This window comes from Canis lupus, chromosome 20 (assembly GCF_003254725.2).
Source record: "Canis lupus dingo isolate Sandy chromosome 20, ASM325472v2, whole genome shotgun sequence".
In the NCBI taxonomy this organism is placed as follows: domain Eukaryota; kingdom Metazoa; phylum Chordata; class Mammalia; order Carnivora; family Canidae; genus Canis; species Canis lupus.
The window spans coordinates 37,014,896-37,028,961 of record NC_064262.1 but is presented as its reverse complement, the minus strand read 5'-3'; the positions used below and the strand labels follow the sequence as shown (position 1 = coordinate 37,028,961).

General features: G+C 43.4%; 1 protein-coding gene across 3 annotated transcripts in view; it reads right to left on the bottom strand.

Annotated features, from left to right (window-relative positions):
• The window catches only part of RFT1 (RFT1 homolog), a 37,985-nt gene that overhangs the window by 12,613 nt on the left and 11,306 nt on the right, over positions 1-14,066 (bottom strand). For 2 of the 3 annotated variants that reach the window (XM_025456166.3, XM_049097716.1), the window contains exons 6-9: positions 12,136-12,273; positions 5,618-5,696; positions 2,307-2,357; positions 734-864 (exon numbers count right to left, since the gene is read on the bottom strand). In XM_025456166.3, the coding sequence (XP_025311951.1) occupies positions 734-864; positions 2,307-2,357; positions 5,618-5,696; positions 12,136-12,273 (399 nt within the window). The remainder of the gene's footprint in view (positions 1-733; positions 865-2,306; positions 2,358-5,617; positions 5,697-12,135; positions 12,274-14,066) is intronic. The other variant, XM_025456167.3, reaches the window with a different exon arrangement.

Sequence of the window (14,066 nt, the reverse complement as noted above, 5' to 3'; positions counted from 1 at the left end):
CAACAGAGAACCAGATTAGTTCATTCTGAGATATTGTGCATAAACTGTATTTTGCAAAGTGTCTTCTAAGACACATAAGAGGCTGACTTAGCTTCCTTTTAATTCTAAGATAAGTCAGACATTTTCAATGGTTTTAGAAAAAGGGGTTTCTAACAACCAATATGCCTGATGAAAATCTCTTCTGCATTTACCAATCGGAGTAGGCAGATTTCCATGGCCAGAGTGCAGTCTGGGCACATGAATTCACTATATTTAAGGAGCTTAGACACCTGGTGTGGTGAAACCTAATGACCATGTCCTTTCCTCACCACACCATATGCAAGCCTTGCCCCAACCTCTGCCTCCTTTGGCTCACTTTTGGTTCTTGAGAATCTGAGGATGGAGGAGACAATCTCATTCTTCCAGCTAAGCCTAGAGCATGGGTGGTGGGGGGTGGTCTATGCTGCACGGGGGACAGCCGCAGAGAGTTCTGAGAGTTCAAGAATTAGGTCACAAGGAAGGACTAAGGGTAAGAAGGGAAGGGCAAAAAAAAAAAAAAAAAAAAAAGAAAAAGAAAAAGAAGGGAAGGGCAAGCCAGAGCAAAAGAAGTGAGCTCAGAGTCCTGACATCATTCATGAAGGTGATGGAAGAATGAAACCCAGAAGGAAATTTCAGATCAAACAAGAGAAACTCATTGCTGTTTATCCTGCAATTGGAGAATTCACTTGAGATAATGACATAAGACCAAGAGTACCTGCTTCTGAAGTGTGGCATCCTTTCCTCTCTCCAGTACCTTAGCAAAGAATATGTAAAAACTCTCCTCTATTGGCTGGAAAATTAACCTGGCCACAAGGGAGCCAAGATTATTTACTATATCATATACACCTATAAGACAAAAAGGAAGAAATGATGATTCCTCCTGGTTTTTCTATTTGAATTTTCACAGCACCACAAACAGTTTTTCTAATTTAATTTTTTAAATTAAACTAAGATAGAGATTCACATGTAGTTCTAGAAAATAACAGATCCATTACCCAGTTTCCTGACAAGTAACATCTTGTGAGAGCATTGCACAATATCACAGCTAGGATACTGACATTGATACAGTCAAGATATAGAACATTTCTATCACCAGCACCCTCTTATAAAAATCATTAATGCCAGGGGTGCCTGGGTAGCTCAGTCAGTTGGGTGTCCAACTCTTGGTTTCACCTCAGGTCTTGATCTCAGCATCCTGGGATTGAGCCCCACGTCAGGCTCCAGGCTCAGCAGGTAATCTGCTTGAGGATTCTCTCCCTCTGCCTCTCCCCCTACCCCTTCTCTCCCCCAAATAAATAAGTAAATCTTAAAAAAAAAAAATCACTTAAAAATAATTTAAAAATAATTTTAAAACTTAAAAAAATCACTAATGCTAAGTTGGTTTTTAAAATTTTTTCTTTCTATTACCTGAGGATTACAGTCAAAAATAAATATGAAAAGGGGTGCCTGGGTAGTTCATTTGGTTAAACATCTGACTTCAGCTCATGTCATGATCTGAGGGTCCTGGGATTAAGTCCTAAGCTGGGCTTCATGTTCAGCAGGGAGTCTGCTTGAGAATTCTCTCTCTCTCTCCCTCTGCCTCTCCGCCCGGTCATGTTCTCTTAAATAAGAAAGGAAAGAAAGAAAGGAAAGAAAGGAAAGGCAAGAAGAAAGGCAGGAAGAAAGGCAGGAAGAAAGGTAGGAAGAAAGGCAGGAAGAAAGGCAGGAAGAAAAGAAAAGAAAGAAAAGAAAAGAAAAGAAAAGAAAAGAAAAGAAAAGAAAAGAAAAGAAGAGAAAAGAAAAGAAAGAAAAGAAAGAAAAAAAAAGAAAGAAAAAAAAGAAAAAGAAAGAAAGAAAGAAAGAAAAAGAAAGAAAGAAAGAAAGAAAGAAGAAAGAAAGAAAGAAAGAGAAAGAAAGAAAGAAAGAAAGAAAGAAAGAAAGAAAGAAAGAAAGAAAGAAAGAAAAAATATTGAGACCTATCTAGCTGTATAAATATGGAGCAGATCTGTGATGGTCATGATGAGCTCCCTTTTCTCTTAGCACTCCAACCCCTCCAACGGGCACCAGAGCTCTGCAGAAACCAGGGGATCTCAAACGAGGGCCTGCCAGCTGAGTCATATGGGGGGGGGGTAGTCACTGCATGCACTGTAGATATTTGCAAAGACCCGCAATCTTCAGGAATCATTTTATTACAGCCCTCATCTTTTATAATCATCAGGTTTATTATTCTTTATTAAATGTATCAAACTGCTGAGAAAAATATTAGAAAGTATCTACTAATGGTGTTCACTACAGCATTTTCATCTTACCTTGATCACCAAAATTTAACACATTCAAAAAAGTCATTATGTATCGCTCACCTACAAACAGAGAAGCAAAATAATTAGCATTTCAAGGGCACATTATTTTCTTGTTTCCTTCTTATTGTCTATCAACTTTTCAGCTGGCAAATACTCTCAAAGAAGAAAAATTATATAACCAATTGAAGACATCTTCCTCATCCAAATGTTGATTTCAAATAATCTTAAAATAGTAACAACTGGGAGAGTGCTAGGGGATTTATTGACAGCAAATCTCCAAACCATTAAATTAAAAACAAAACAAAAATCAATAAAACCAGTCTAATAACTTAAAAAAGGAGGGGGGGGGGAAGATTACAAAAATGTTAATAATAAAGATGATTGTCCCAAATTTTAAGTGTAAGTTCTGTGAAATGATAGGTCCATGATCATGTGCATACACTCATCAAGTTGCCTCCCTGGGTGGAGAAAGCTCCATGGAGGCTGGAGAGGCTCTGGAATGCAAGCTCATGATTCAAATCTAAGGCTAACGCCTTCAAGGTGAAGACACCAACCCAGAGCCCCATCCCCACCTTCCATAAATTTTATTATCCATGAGTAGAAAACACAGTCCACTATGGAGATGGAGCTCTGAAGAATGACCACAGCCCAGAGGGCAAATTCTCACCTCCTACCAACCTGCTCAAAAAGGAAAACAATATTCAGAAGCCAGAAGCAGTGAGGTTCTTAGGTCTCCCTTTGGTCCTGGACTCCCTGCAGTCTCCCAGCACTGTGTCTGAGGCAGGGTCCTCTGTAGGCCGTCCCAGGTGGGGCCCACAGGACAGCACTAGGTCCTATCTGCATCTCTGCACTGCTCTGATTCATCCTCACTGCTAACAGTCCCAGCTTCAGCAATACAGATCTTAAGGCCACCCCTCCTTTCACACCTTTAAATTGCTCTTTAGTGTTTGCAAAACTCCAGGTTCCTTAATTCTGCATTTGACGCCTTTGTAAGTTGACCCCGTGCTATGTTTTTAGTGCTCTTTCACCGACTTCATCCCCATCTCCCAGCACTACATTGTCATCCTCTGGTTTACCTGACCAGCTTTTAGCCCTTCTGAGCTGCTCAGCTTTGGGCTGGGCCCCTCCTGCTCCCAGCCTCGGCTCTTAGCATGCTGGCCACCTAGTCTGGCTTTTCCATAGGGACCTGACTCTGCTCTGGTACAACTGCCCTCTCCTCCCACAGTCTCTAAGCTCCCTGGGGACAGGAACTACATCTCCCTCATTTCTCTGTCCCTGGTTTCCTAGCAGAGCTCCAGGAAATGCAAGAGCACTTGAGAGACAGTAATGTTTCCAAGTACACCCCTCACAGCATCTTGGGTGAGAGAATGAGCTCCTTGAGGCTGTGGCCTATAACTCATTCATCTGTATATTCTCAGCACCTGGCACACAGTGTTCAGGAAATGTGGGGGCAGAAGGTAACAGCATCTATATTTTTGCTATTACAACAAATGGTTTCAACTTTTTTTAGAGTTGTAGTTTTTAGAGAAAAAATAATTGGGGGGCGGATGTTCTCTTGTCCAGCCACTTCCTTATTTCACAGCAATGGAGACAGAAGCCCTGAGAGGTTCCCAACAGCCCTCTGCTGTCACACCAGCAAAGGTCTAGCCATAGGGCAAGCAAGCAATCGGTACCATATTCAGGCCTGGTTTATACCTGCTGCCGTCTAGCTACTGCGGCCCAGGCAACCAATTTAGGGCCATTGCATGGACTGGATCCATTCCTCAACTCGTTTAAACTGCTCTTAAAACTTTGGGAGAAAGTACATAAAAGCAAACACCCTTTCCAAATTCCCTCTATTGATTTTCCTTATTCTAACAATGTAAACTATCACAATATACAATTTCACTACAGGTACCTTTCTTTATCAACAACAAATACTTGTTGAACACCAAGCATGTGCCAGTCCCAGCAGGGTATTGGGGAGACAGTAGTAAACAGCACATCCTGCTCCCAATAAACATAGAGTTAAGGCACCTTCACTCAACTTTTTTTAGAGTTGAGCTCTAAAAGCTCTCCAAAGGCTTCTGACCCTTTCCCCAGAAGTCCTGTGAACAAGTTCTACTTTTGTAATGGCAATGTTATATAGGCTCAGGCTAGAAATAAGCACTCTCAGGGCTCAGGAGCCCTCAGACCCCTCCTGATCCCATCCCTTAACTCACAGATGGGGATAGTGAGGCTTAGAAGAGTTATTTCCCTTTAAAAGCATAATTAACAAAAAATAAAGAGGGAAAAAGGAAAATAACAATAATAATGATGGCTATATTAGAATGCTAGAATTATAGGGAACTTTTCTCTATTTTCCAAAATTTTTGAAACAAGGTTATACTATTTTTACAATTAAAAGATAATGTTTGAGGGGCGCCTGGACGGCTTGGTTGGTTAGGCGACTGACACTTGATTTTGGCTCAGGTTATGGTCTCAGGGATATGAGATCCAGCCCTGCATCTGGCTCTGTGCTTGGGATGGAGCCTGCTTAAGATTCTCTCCCTCCCTCTTTCTGGCTATCAGCCCTGCAGCTCACACACATGTGCACTCTCCCTTGCTCTCTTAAAAAGACAATTTTTGAAAAGATTTAAAAATACGTTCAGTAATAGATATATGGATATACAGACATATGAAATTTATACAGAGAGAAACCACTAACTTTACCAGCTTCTTGCTGCCTCAAATCTCATTCTTTGAACTAAAGCTGGGCATAAATAAACCAATACACATGCACAGAAAAACTAGATGTACTTTCAGCTCCAGGCCAGCCCTCTGTGTGGAGAGCTCTGTCACTGTTAAACTGGAAAGCCATAAGAAATTGGGACTCTGGCAAACTATCACACAGGTGAATCTTATTATTTAAGAAAATAAAATGATGGAAATCTGGTTCTTTAAAAATGTTCAAAAGAAGAAGTATATAAAAAGTTAGAATAGGATAATGAGATTACAGATAATTTTCTTTATTTTCCAAATTTTCTCTAATTGATATAGAACTTCATGATACATCACTTTAAATGATAAAACACGGGATTTGGGAATTAGACTTGAATTCAAATTAAGTTGTTCCTCATTACTAGGACCCCGCAGAAGTTATACAATAGCACTGACCCTCACTATCAAGCTAAATAAATGTCCGTTTCCCTCTCCCTATTTAAAAAGCTTCTATTTCTGAGGTTCCTTTGCCCAGGGGGCTCCAGAAAGCATGTTGCCTGGGTTTAGGTAATCGGTAGTTCTGCGGAATCCCCTTTTTCAAACTATGGTGTCCTGATTGCTAAGAGTGACTTTTCACTTACCTTCTGTCAAAATCTGCTTCAAGAAAGACTGTTTGAAAAAACTCCAAGTCAATTTAGCCTCTTTCCAATTTACAAAAGCCTAGAAGAGAAAACAAAACAAAAGCTCCTAGGTATTGCAAGTCTAAGAGTAAAATAAATAATCCTACAGGAGAGGCAAACTCATTTTGGTCCCTAAATCCCAAGTTGGGGAGTTCCTACAAATTTTTCAATTAATGCTAAGCACATAGAAGGCACCTGACAAATCCTGGCAAAGGGTTTCCATTGTCCTAGAGATAAACTCTCTAGGTGGAGTGTTGGTATAAGAAGCCCACCCAGGAATCATTTGCTGAGAGCCCTAAGGAACTGTGCTGTCCCCTTGCTGCTCAGTTAAGCTGACCATATCTAACCCACGCAACTCAGAGTCATCTCCTTCCTTAGACAATGTCTGAAGCATGCCAAGCTGCAGAACAAATTCTACTCCATACACCCCACACCTTAATGCTATATTTAGCCATCCAGGGTCCCTTCACACAATGTATAAATGAACTTTGTGTATTTCAAAAGGAAGCCAGGCTTCCTAGGTCATGCAAACCGCTCAGAACTGATGACAGAGGAAAGGAAAAAAAACAAACCCAGAACTTTTGATATAGCTCTTCCCAAGCTGTCCATTTCCTAAGGACAAGGAAGGTAAGAAGAAAGCAGACACTTAGGAAGGGCAGAGGTCAACTTGTAAGAGTAGGCAGTCTTAAAGCCAGACTGCTGACCACAAAATGGAAGAGGGAGGCAGCTAGCTGGATGAGATTTCTTTCTTTCTTCCCCAGTGCACCCCGGGGCCTCTCCTCTCTCATGGAGGGATCCTAGGATCCCAGAATATTTAGTCTGGGTGTTATGTTAGGTGCTTCATTTCAAGGACCTGAATTTTGAAAAATTCTTATTAACTCAAAGTGATGACTTTGAAAGGGAGGATTTCATAGGGTTCTTTGGGAGGAAAGGGGTAAATCACAAAGGTCAAGCCCATTCCACCTCTCCAAAAGATCAGTTACAGCTATAGAAGTTGCCTGAAGGGCAGATGTAGAACCTGTCCCAGTCACATGGGCCCCTCATCTCAGCCCAAAGCCCACTGGTGTAGAGCACTGCTGTCCAGTGAAATATAATGCAGGCTATATATATACATATATAATTTAAGTTTTTCTAGAAACCACAGTGAACAGTAAGAAAAATAAAGTAAAATTATTTTAATATATTTATTTAATCCAAAACATCATTTCAACATGTAAGTAAATATTAGAGGCATTTCATGTTTTTTTCATACTAAGTCTTTGAAATCAGTGCTTACATTGCATGTACAGCCCAACTCAATTCCAAATGCTCTAAAGCCACATGTGGCCGGACACAGTAAGTGTAGAGTATCTCTTGAAAACAAGGGTCACTTTCAGTCTTCAAATCTCTTCAGCCCTTGGTTTCAGAGCCTTTCTTCTAGACACTGTGAAAACAGGCCTGAATCTTCCAAAATCACGCTGCCCTCAAAGCATCATTGCACCTGGAGTAGATGCCACTGGGAGCTCTAGTCCAAGAGTAAATCTCCCCTCTTTGCTGTACAAGAAAAGTAGGCATGAGGGCGCCTGGGTGGCTCAGCCAGTTAAATGTCTGCCTTAGTTCAGGTCATGATCTCAGGGTCCTGGGATCAAGTCCCACATTGGGCTCCCTGCTCAGTGGGGAGTCTGTTTCTCCCTCTCCCTCTCTCTCACTCAAATAAATAAATAAAATCTTGAAAGAAAGAAAGAAAGAAAGAAAGAAAGAAAGAAAGAAAGAAAGAAAGAAAGAAAGAAAGAGAAAGAAAGAAAGAAAGAAAGAAAGAAAGAAAGAAAGAAAGAAAGAAAGAAAGAAAGAAAGAAAGAAAGAGAAAGAAAGAAAGGAAGAAAAAGAAAATTAGGCATCTCCTTTCCCCAGAACTAAGAGCGCCAGAGTACACCACTAGGGGGCACTGTGAGCCACATCATCCCTAGCACTGATCCCGCCCTTCGCTCCAGGGGAGTTGTGGGCAGCTCTCTCAGTCTCTCTGTCACACTCTGCGCCCCACACCAGGTGGTCCTCTGGGGAGGCCTGGGCAGCAGTGCCTGTGTTCTTTTCCGAGGAAAGGAGCAGTTACAGCTGGCCATGGAGCTTTTGTGAAGACTACTTGCCAGAAGGCTGTGAATGGGTTTAGGAATATGACTGAGCTCTCTAAAAAAAGGTTGTTTACTAGAGTGTAATCTTGACAGTGTATCTGATCTGAAAGCTCATATGGGAGCATTCCATTCTCCCAATGCGTTCAACTTAAATGGAACTGCAGTTTAGAAGGAATGGTGACACCACTTATCTCAAAAATGCTCACTCAGGACATAGAGGCAGGAAGTCTGATCAGAGATTGGGTTTCTTCTTCAAGGTGTCTGCTAAGTGGTAGAAAAGAAGCAGCATGGGTTTTGGGCTTTTACCATTTTGTTTAGAATGTATTCATCACTTGGGAGGTCAAAAGAGGCCTATTTCACAAGAGCTAGGTTGGTACTGCTTAGCTGGTCTTCACAACTCTGTGTTTCTCTGGAATCCTCTGATCAATAAGCCATTCCACTGCCTTGCTGTACTGGTGGACGGCAAAAGGTGATAGGCAGTATCTCAGGGAAAGGTATGCAGTCAGAACTCGAGGATATATGATGGCTTAATGTGAGTCAGTCTTCCCCTTCCCAAACTCTTCTGCTTCAGGATGGTCCAGCAGCCATGTGCCTCCCATACTGACAGGAGTCACCGAGGAGTCTGCAGCCAATGGCCCTGTCCTGCCCTGTATCACGTATACATCCCACACCGGACCCCTTCCCCTCCCTCTTGCTCTGGGGCCATCAACTCTGCCCCAGCTATGTCCACACTCACACGTCCACCCACCCTCCCACTGTCCTCATCACTCCTCATTTGGACAACTGCCACTGCCTCCTCATGAGCTTTTTCACTTCCAACCTTTTTTCTAGCCCATCCTTCTCCTGGAAGGGTTCAGGTTTCGGAGTCAAGCTCAGACACTAAGGCTCAAGCTGCAGTTCTCAACTTCTTAGCGTAAAAACTATGGGCAAGACACTTAATTTTGCTAAGCCTCAGTTTTCCCATCTGCAAAATGGGTAAGGAGTCATATCTCCTAGATCTGATATGAGGATTGAATGAGAGAAAACAAGACACTCAATGTGAAACAGATGGCAAGCGCCTCAACATAGGCAATTGGATCACAGCACTGCTCACAAAACTTTCATTAGGATCCCCTGCCCCTGAATCAAGTCCACACTCCAAGACACTGAGGCCACTGCTACCTGGCCCTAGCCCAGCAGGCCATAACCTCCTTCCACCATTTGCTTCCTCTCCCCTCGTGCACTGTCCAGCCAACCTAAGTATAGCAGTCACCTCTGCAATCCCAATGTCAAGACAGTGATGGGCATATAACTGGTTCCAAGCAAATGTTCTTTCTTCCCGCAGTGGCAAATGTGCATTTTCACTACACATGCACATTCACTTCTGCCTGCCCAAGTGTCGAGGCCCTGCTCAAAAAAGCAGCTTCCTGCAGAAAGTCTTCTTCCATGCTCCCATATGGAATTCATGTTCTTTCTCTGTGCTTCTATTTTGTTAACACTACACACAGTGATTATCTGAGTACATACCTTATCTCTTCACCACAATGCAAGTTCTTTTTTTTTTTTTTTTTTCACAATGCAAGTTCTGAGGGCGGGGACCCCACTCAAGGTACCTGAAACAATGCTTAACACAGAATACTGCTTATCACATGCTTGCTGTGTTAAATTCCTCAGATGTACTTAAACATTTGCAGATCTCTCCTATGAAATCACTCAGGTGTTAAAGAATATAAAAGATATAAAAAGCAGCCATTATTTGAGGTATCATTTATTATAAGGCTAAAAAAGTCTCTTACAGAAGATAGAATTCTGCAAGTACAAGAAATCTATCTCCCAATTTGGTCAAATCAGTTTTGGATGTAACTGTTTGACCAGCTCTGTGTGAAGGAGCCTCCAGTGTGCAAAGCAGCTCCCAAGAGTCACGCTGCTGGTAGTAAAATCATCAACTGCATTCAGACTCATCTCATTTCTTTCCTCTTTCACAAAAATAAACTTGAATAATGAATTGTTCTATCTGAAAAATTGTTATGTCAACAAATAACTACTTAGGGCAATAAGCCAATTTCTTTCAGAAGACTACACAACAGAGATTAAACACATAGACTAAGGTTAGTCCACAACCCCATGTTACAGAGAAGTGGGTCCAAAATCAGGTATGTGATGTTGGTTTGGTCACTTAACTCCTCTGAATCTCAGTTTTCTCATTTGCAAAACAGAGACAAATGTCTCACAGGGTTACTATGATGGTTAAACACACGAGTCTGTGTAAAGTGCTCAGCATAGTGCAAGGCACAGTCAGCAATGGTAGTTATTATAAATGGCTCTTTGTCCAAGTTCAAATATTTCACAATTCTTTAAGTCTTAAAAGGGGCCTCATGGGTCATGCAGACCAATAATCTCACCTTAAAAATAAGGACTCTGAGGTCTGGAGAGAGTCCTGCCTCCCAAACATACAGGAAGCTCCCTGAGGCCCAGCAATCACCTTCCTACATGTCTGTAACCCTGATGGCACCCTGCATGGGGCTGTGCTGTCAGCAGGAATGGCACCACTGTGTAAGAGGAGGTACACATACCCTCTCACAGTCAAGGCTTCTGTCTTGGCAGTATGAGTCTGGGTACTTTTGGGGGGTATGCCAGATGGAACCACTGAGGCCCTAGCCCAATGCTGTCAGACACCACCTCACTAGGATGTGCCAGTGGAGCTACTCCTACACAAAGCAGCAGCGGCATGGGGGTGACGGTATCAGCTGTCACTTATGGACACCCCCTTGTGCCAGCCATGTACTAAGTACTTCCCATGCCCCATTTCATCCCACTCCCACAAGCACCTGAGGAGAGTGGTACTCTCCCACTTGACAGATAAGGAAACTGTAGCTCAGAGCTGCAAGTCCACCAGTGGGTTAAATATACACTCGCTGCCCTCCTATCCTCCTATCCTCCTAAGGCTCTCCTCGCTGCCCTCTATCTCCTTGCCTCTAATAATGGTCCAAATGCTCCTTTTCAAAATACTCCTGGGCACAGGGGCTGACCCAGGCTTGGTATAGATGAACCCTGGGGAGCACTGAGGAGGGGGACTTTCTTGCACTCTCAGACCTGCTCTGCATGCAGGCAGCAGAAGCTCCAGGCAGAAGTGATCCCAAATCCTTATCTTCTCAGCCTTCAGATGAAGCAACCTGGTATCCCAAAATGCTATGTCCCTTTAGGTTAAAGGTGGGATCTGTTTGATCAGGATGGAGAACTCTCATTTAACAAATGAGAATTATCCGTCTTGGTTACGTAACATCTGATCTTTCTTGAAAAGCTGTATAACAGGATTCCATAAGTTCTAAAACTTGCAGCTCAAATACTTCACTACTTTCTCAAGTAATCACAAAAGAGGAATAAGGAGAAGTCCAGCTGAAGCCTCACCTCAACTACATGCACCACATCTAGCCGGCAAACAAACAGGGGGAAAGGGGAATGTGGGTGGGCCAGTTTGCAAAGCCTCTGAGCAGAGGCAATGCGGCATCACATCACGTGCACAACTCCGCAGCCACAGACAGTAGCAACGACCCCACCAGAGTCAGGAAATAAAAGTCAAATGGACTGACAGTTGAAGAGTTCAGAAGGAAAAGGTTATGCCTTGCTCCCACACATCAGCACCTAGAATCCTCAGGGGATTTCTCCAGGGGAAAGCGGGGCACCGGAAAGACTGGCCTGACTCTAGGTAACAGAGCTACAGGGAAGTCATCTCTGCTTTGTTAGGGCGTCGGACTCTGTGCTGGAAGCCAATCCTGGGAAAAGCCAAGACATGGAAGAACAAAGAGTGTGGCACGCAGTGGCCACAGCCTGTGATCTGCGGGGATTCAAGCCACTCCAGGCTCCTGCCCTTATGCTGACCCTCAACTTGAGCAGACAGTCTCTAAGCCTCAGTTCCTCAACCCTAAAATAGAAATAATAATGTCAGCCTCACAGAGTTGGTATAAGCATTAACTCAGGCACGTAAAGCATTCAGTGTAGGGGCTAAACGGGGAAGTTGTGTTCCCTGGGGGACATTTGTCTCCCATGGAGACATTTTGGGTGATTACAGCTGAGAGGTGGTAGCTACTGGCATCTAGTGAGTAAAGATCTGCTAAACATCTTACAAGGCACAGGACAGCCCCCAACAAACAATTATCCAGCCCCAAATGTCAGTAGTGCCGAGGCTGAGAAGCCCTGGCCTAGCACACAGCGAGCACTCAATAAACATGAGCTATAAAAAAAAATAAAATAAATAAATAAATAAATAAATAAATAAACATGAGCTATGAAATTATCCTGTTATACCAATAAACAAGAAAGTAATTGTTTCCTTCTTTCAGGGATAATCAGCATCTGTGATTAAAATGGTAAGAGATAGAGTGTATTACTTACTCCACTTCTTGTAATACTGGGTAACAGATCTGTCATTCTGGAGACAGGAAGAGCCCGCTGCTTGGTTGACTCTGAGGAGCCCAATAACTTTGTGAAATAAGTAACATAGCAGAGCACCAGAAGTGCAGTATAGAAAAGCTGAAAAAAGAAAATAATTGATTTAAACAGCACTGTTTTCATATAGGCAGAATTAAGATATGCCTGGAGATGTGACAAAGGCCAGACAAGCAATAGAACTGTCTTTATTAACTGCATCTTCTAGTGAGCAATGCTTCCCCCTCTGGAGAAGAGCACTACTCCCTAAGTACCAGCTCCACTGCGGCATCTCAGGGGAAAGTGCTCTAAACACTTCACCAGACTGGGAGAACAGGTCTTCTGGGCAAGCAGGACATCATTTCCCTGACAGACGGCCGGCCCCTAGTGCCACCACCAACGGCAATGTCAGATATGTTCTCAAAAGGTTCTTTTTTGGCCAAAGGAATGACTCTCCCACCTCAACACACACTGCAAGGACCCGTGTGTCCTGTGCTAATATCCAAAGACTTGCTGTCCTAGATGACAGGGGCTTTTCTAAAAACTCGGGAAAGCATGTAAACATGGATTACAAAGCAGAACCGAGCTGTTGGCTCCCTCCTCTCAGGCCAGGTGCACAGGCAGGGCAAGAGCTATTCCAGGATGGGGGAGAGTGTGTGTGTGTGTGAGGGGTGATAAAAAGGCCCACCCTTCCCTCCACGCAGCCAGGACAAAAGGGTGGCTTTTGGCCAGGAGCCACAGCCTGGGGTTTTGATTGCAGGTTGGGAGGAGTATCCAAAGAGCCCCTTTCACAAGCTCCCTTCTGCCTCCTCTCCCCGCTGGGAACAGCAATGCACACTAGCTCAGGAAGGACGGGAGACCTCCAGGTGCCACCCTCAATCTGGAAATGCTAAGCCTGCTCCTGTGGCAAAGGCACAGAGCAAGGAGAAAGGAGAGCCTTGTTTTGCACATCTGGGCTCCTCGCTCTCCACCCCGTCTATGCCTGCAGACAGAGCCCACGAACCACCATCCTCCCTTTTTTCTTTTTTAAGATTTTATTTATTTATTCATGAGAGATACAGAGAGAGAGAGGCGGAGACATAGGCAGAGGGAGAAGCAGGCTACATGCAGGGAGCCCGATGTGGGACTCGATCCCAGACCCTGGGATCACGCCCTGAGCTGAAGGCAGATGCTGAACCGCTGAGCCACCCAGGTGCTCCCAACCACCATCCTTCTTTCATGCTTCAGGCCCTTTAAGAAGACACAGCAGTTCTGCCGTGAGTCATGCCACCAGATACAACATCCTCTGTGACAAGACGACCCCCCTTCCCCCACTTCCCTTCATCTTCCCATGGACCCGTGCCTGGGGACATAGTAACAACCTATGGGTAGTCTTCATACAGTATATCCTAACTAAACAATCCCCCCACCTTTTTTATTGAGGAAAAATTCATATCACACAACACTGACCATTTTAACCATTTTAAAACATCTAATTCAGTGGCTTTTAGTACATTCACAATATTGTACAACCACTACTCCTATTTCATTCCAGAAGATTTCCATCACTCCAAAAGGAAATTCTATGCCCATTAAGCAGTCACTCTCTGTTCCTCCACACCCTGGCAATCAAAATCTGCTTTATCTCTATGGACTTGCCTATTCTGGACACTGCATATTAATGGAATCATACAATTGGTTGCCTTTTGTATCTGGCTTCATCCACTTAGTATGTTTTCCAAGTTTATCATGTTGTGGCACATTGTCATTTTTATGGCTGAGTAATATTCCATAGCACACATATAAATTGTTTTGTTCATCCATTCATCAGGTAATGGACATCTGGGTTGTTTCCACCTTTGGGTTATGGTGAATAGTGTTGCTATGAACATCTTTATACAAGTTGTTTGAATATATTT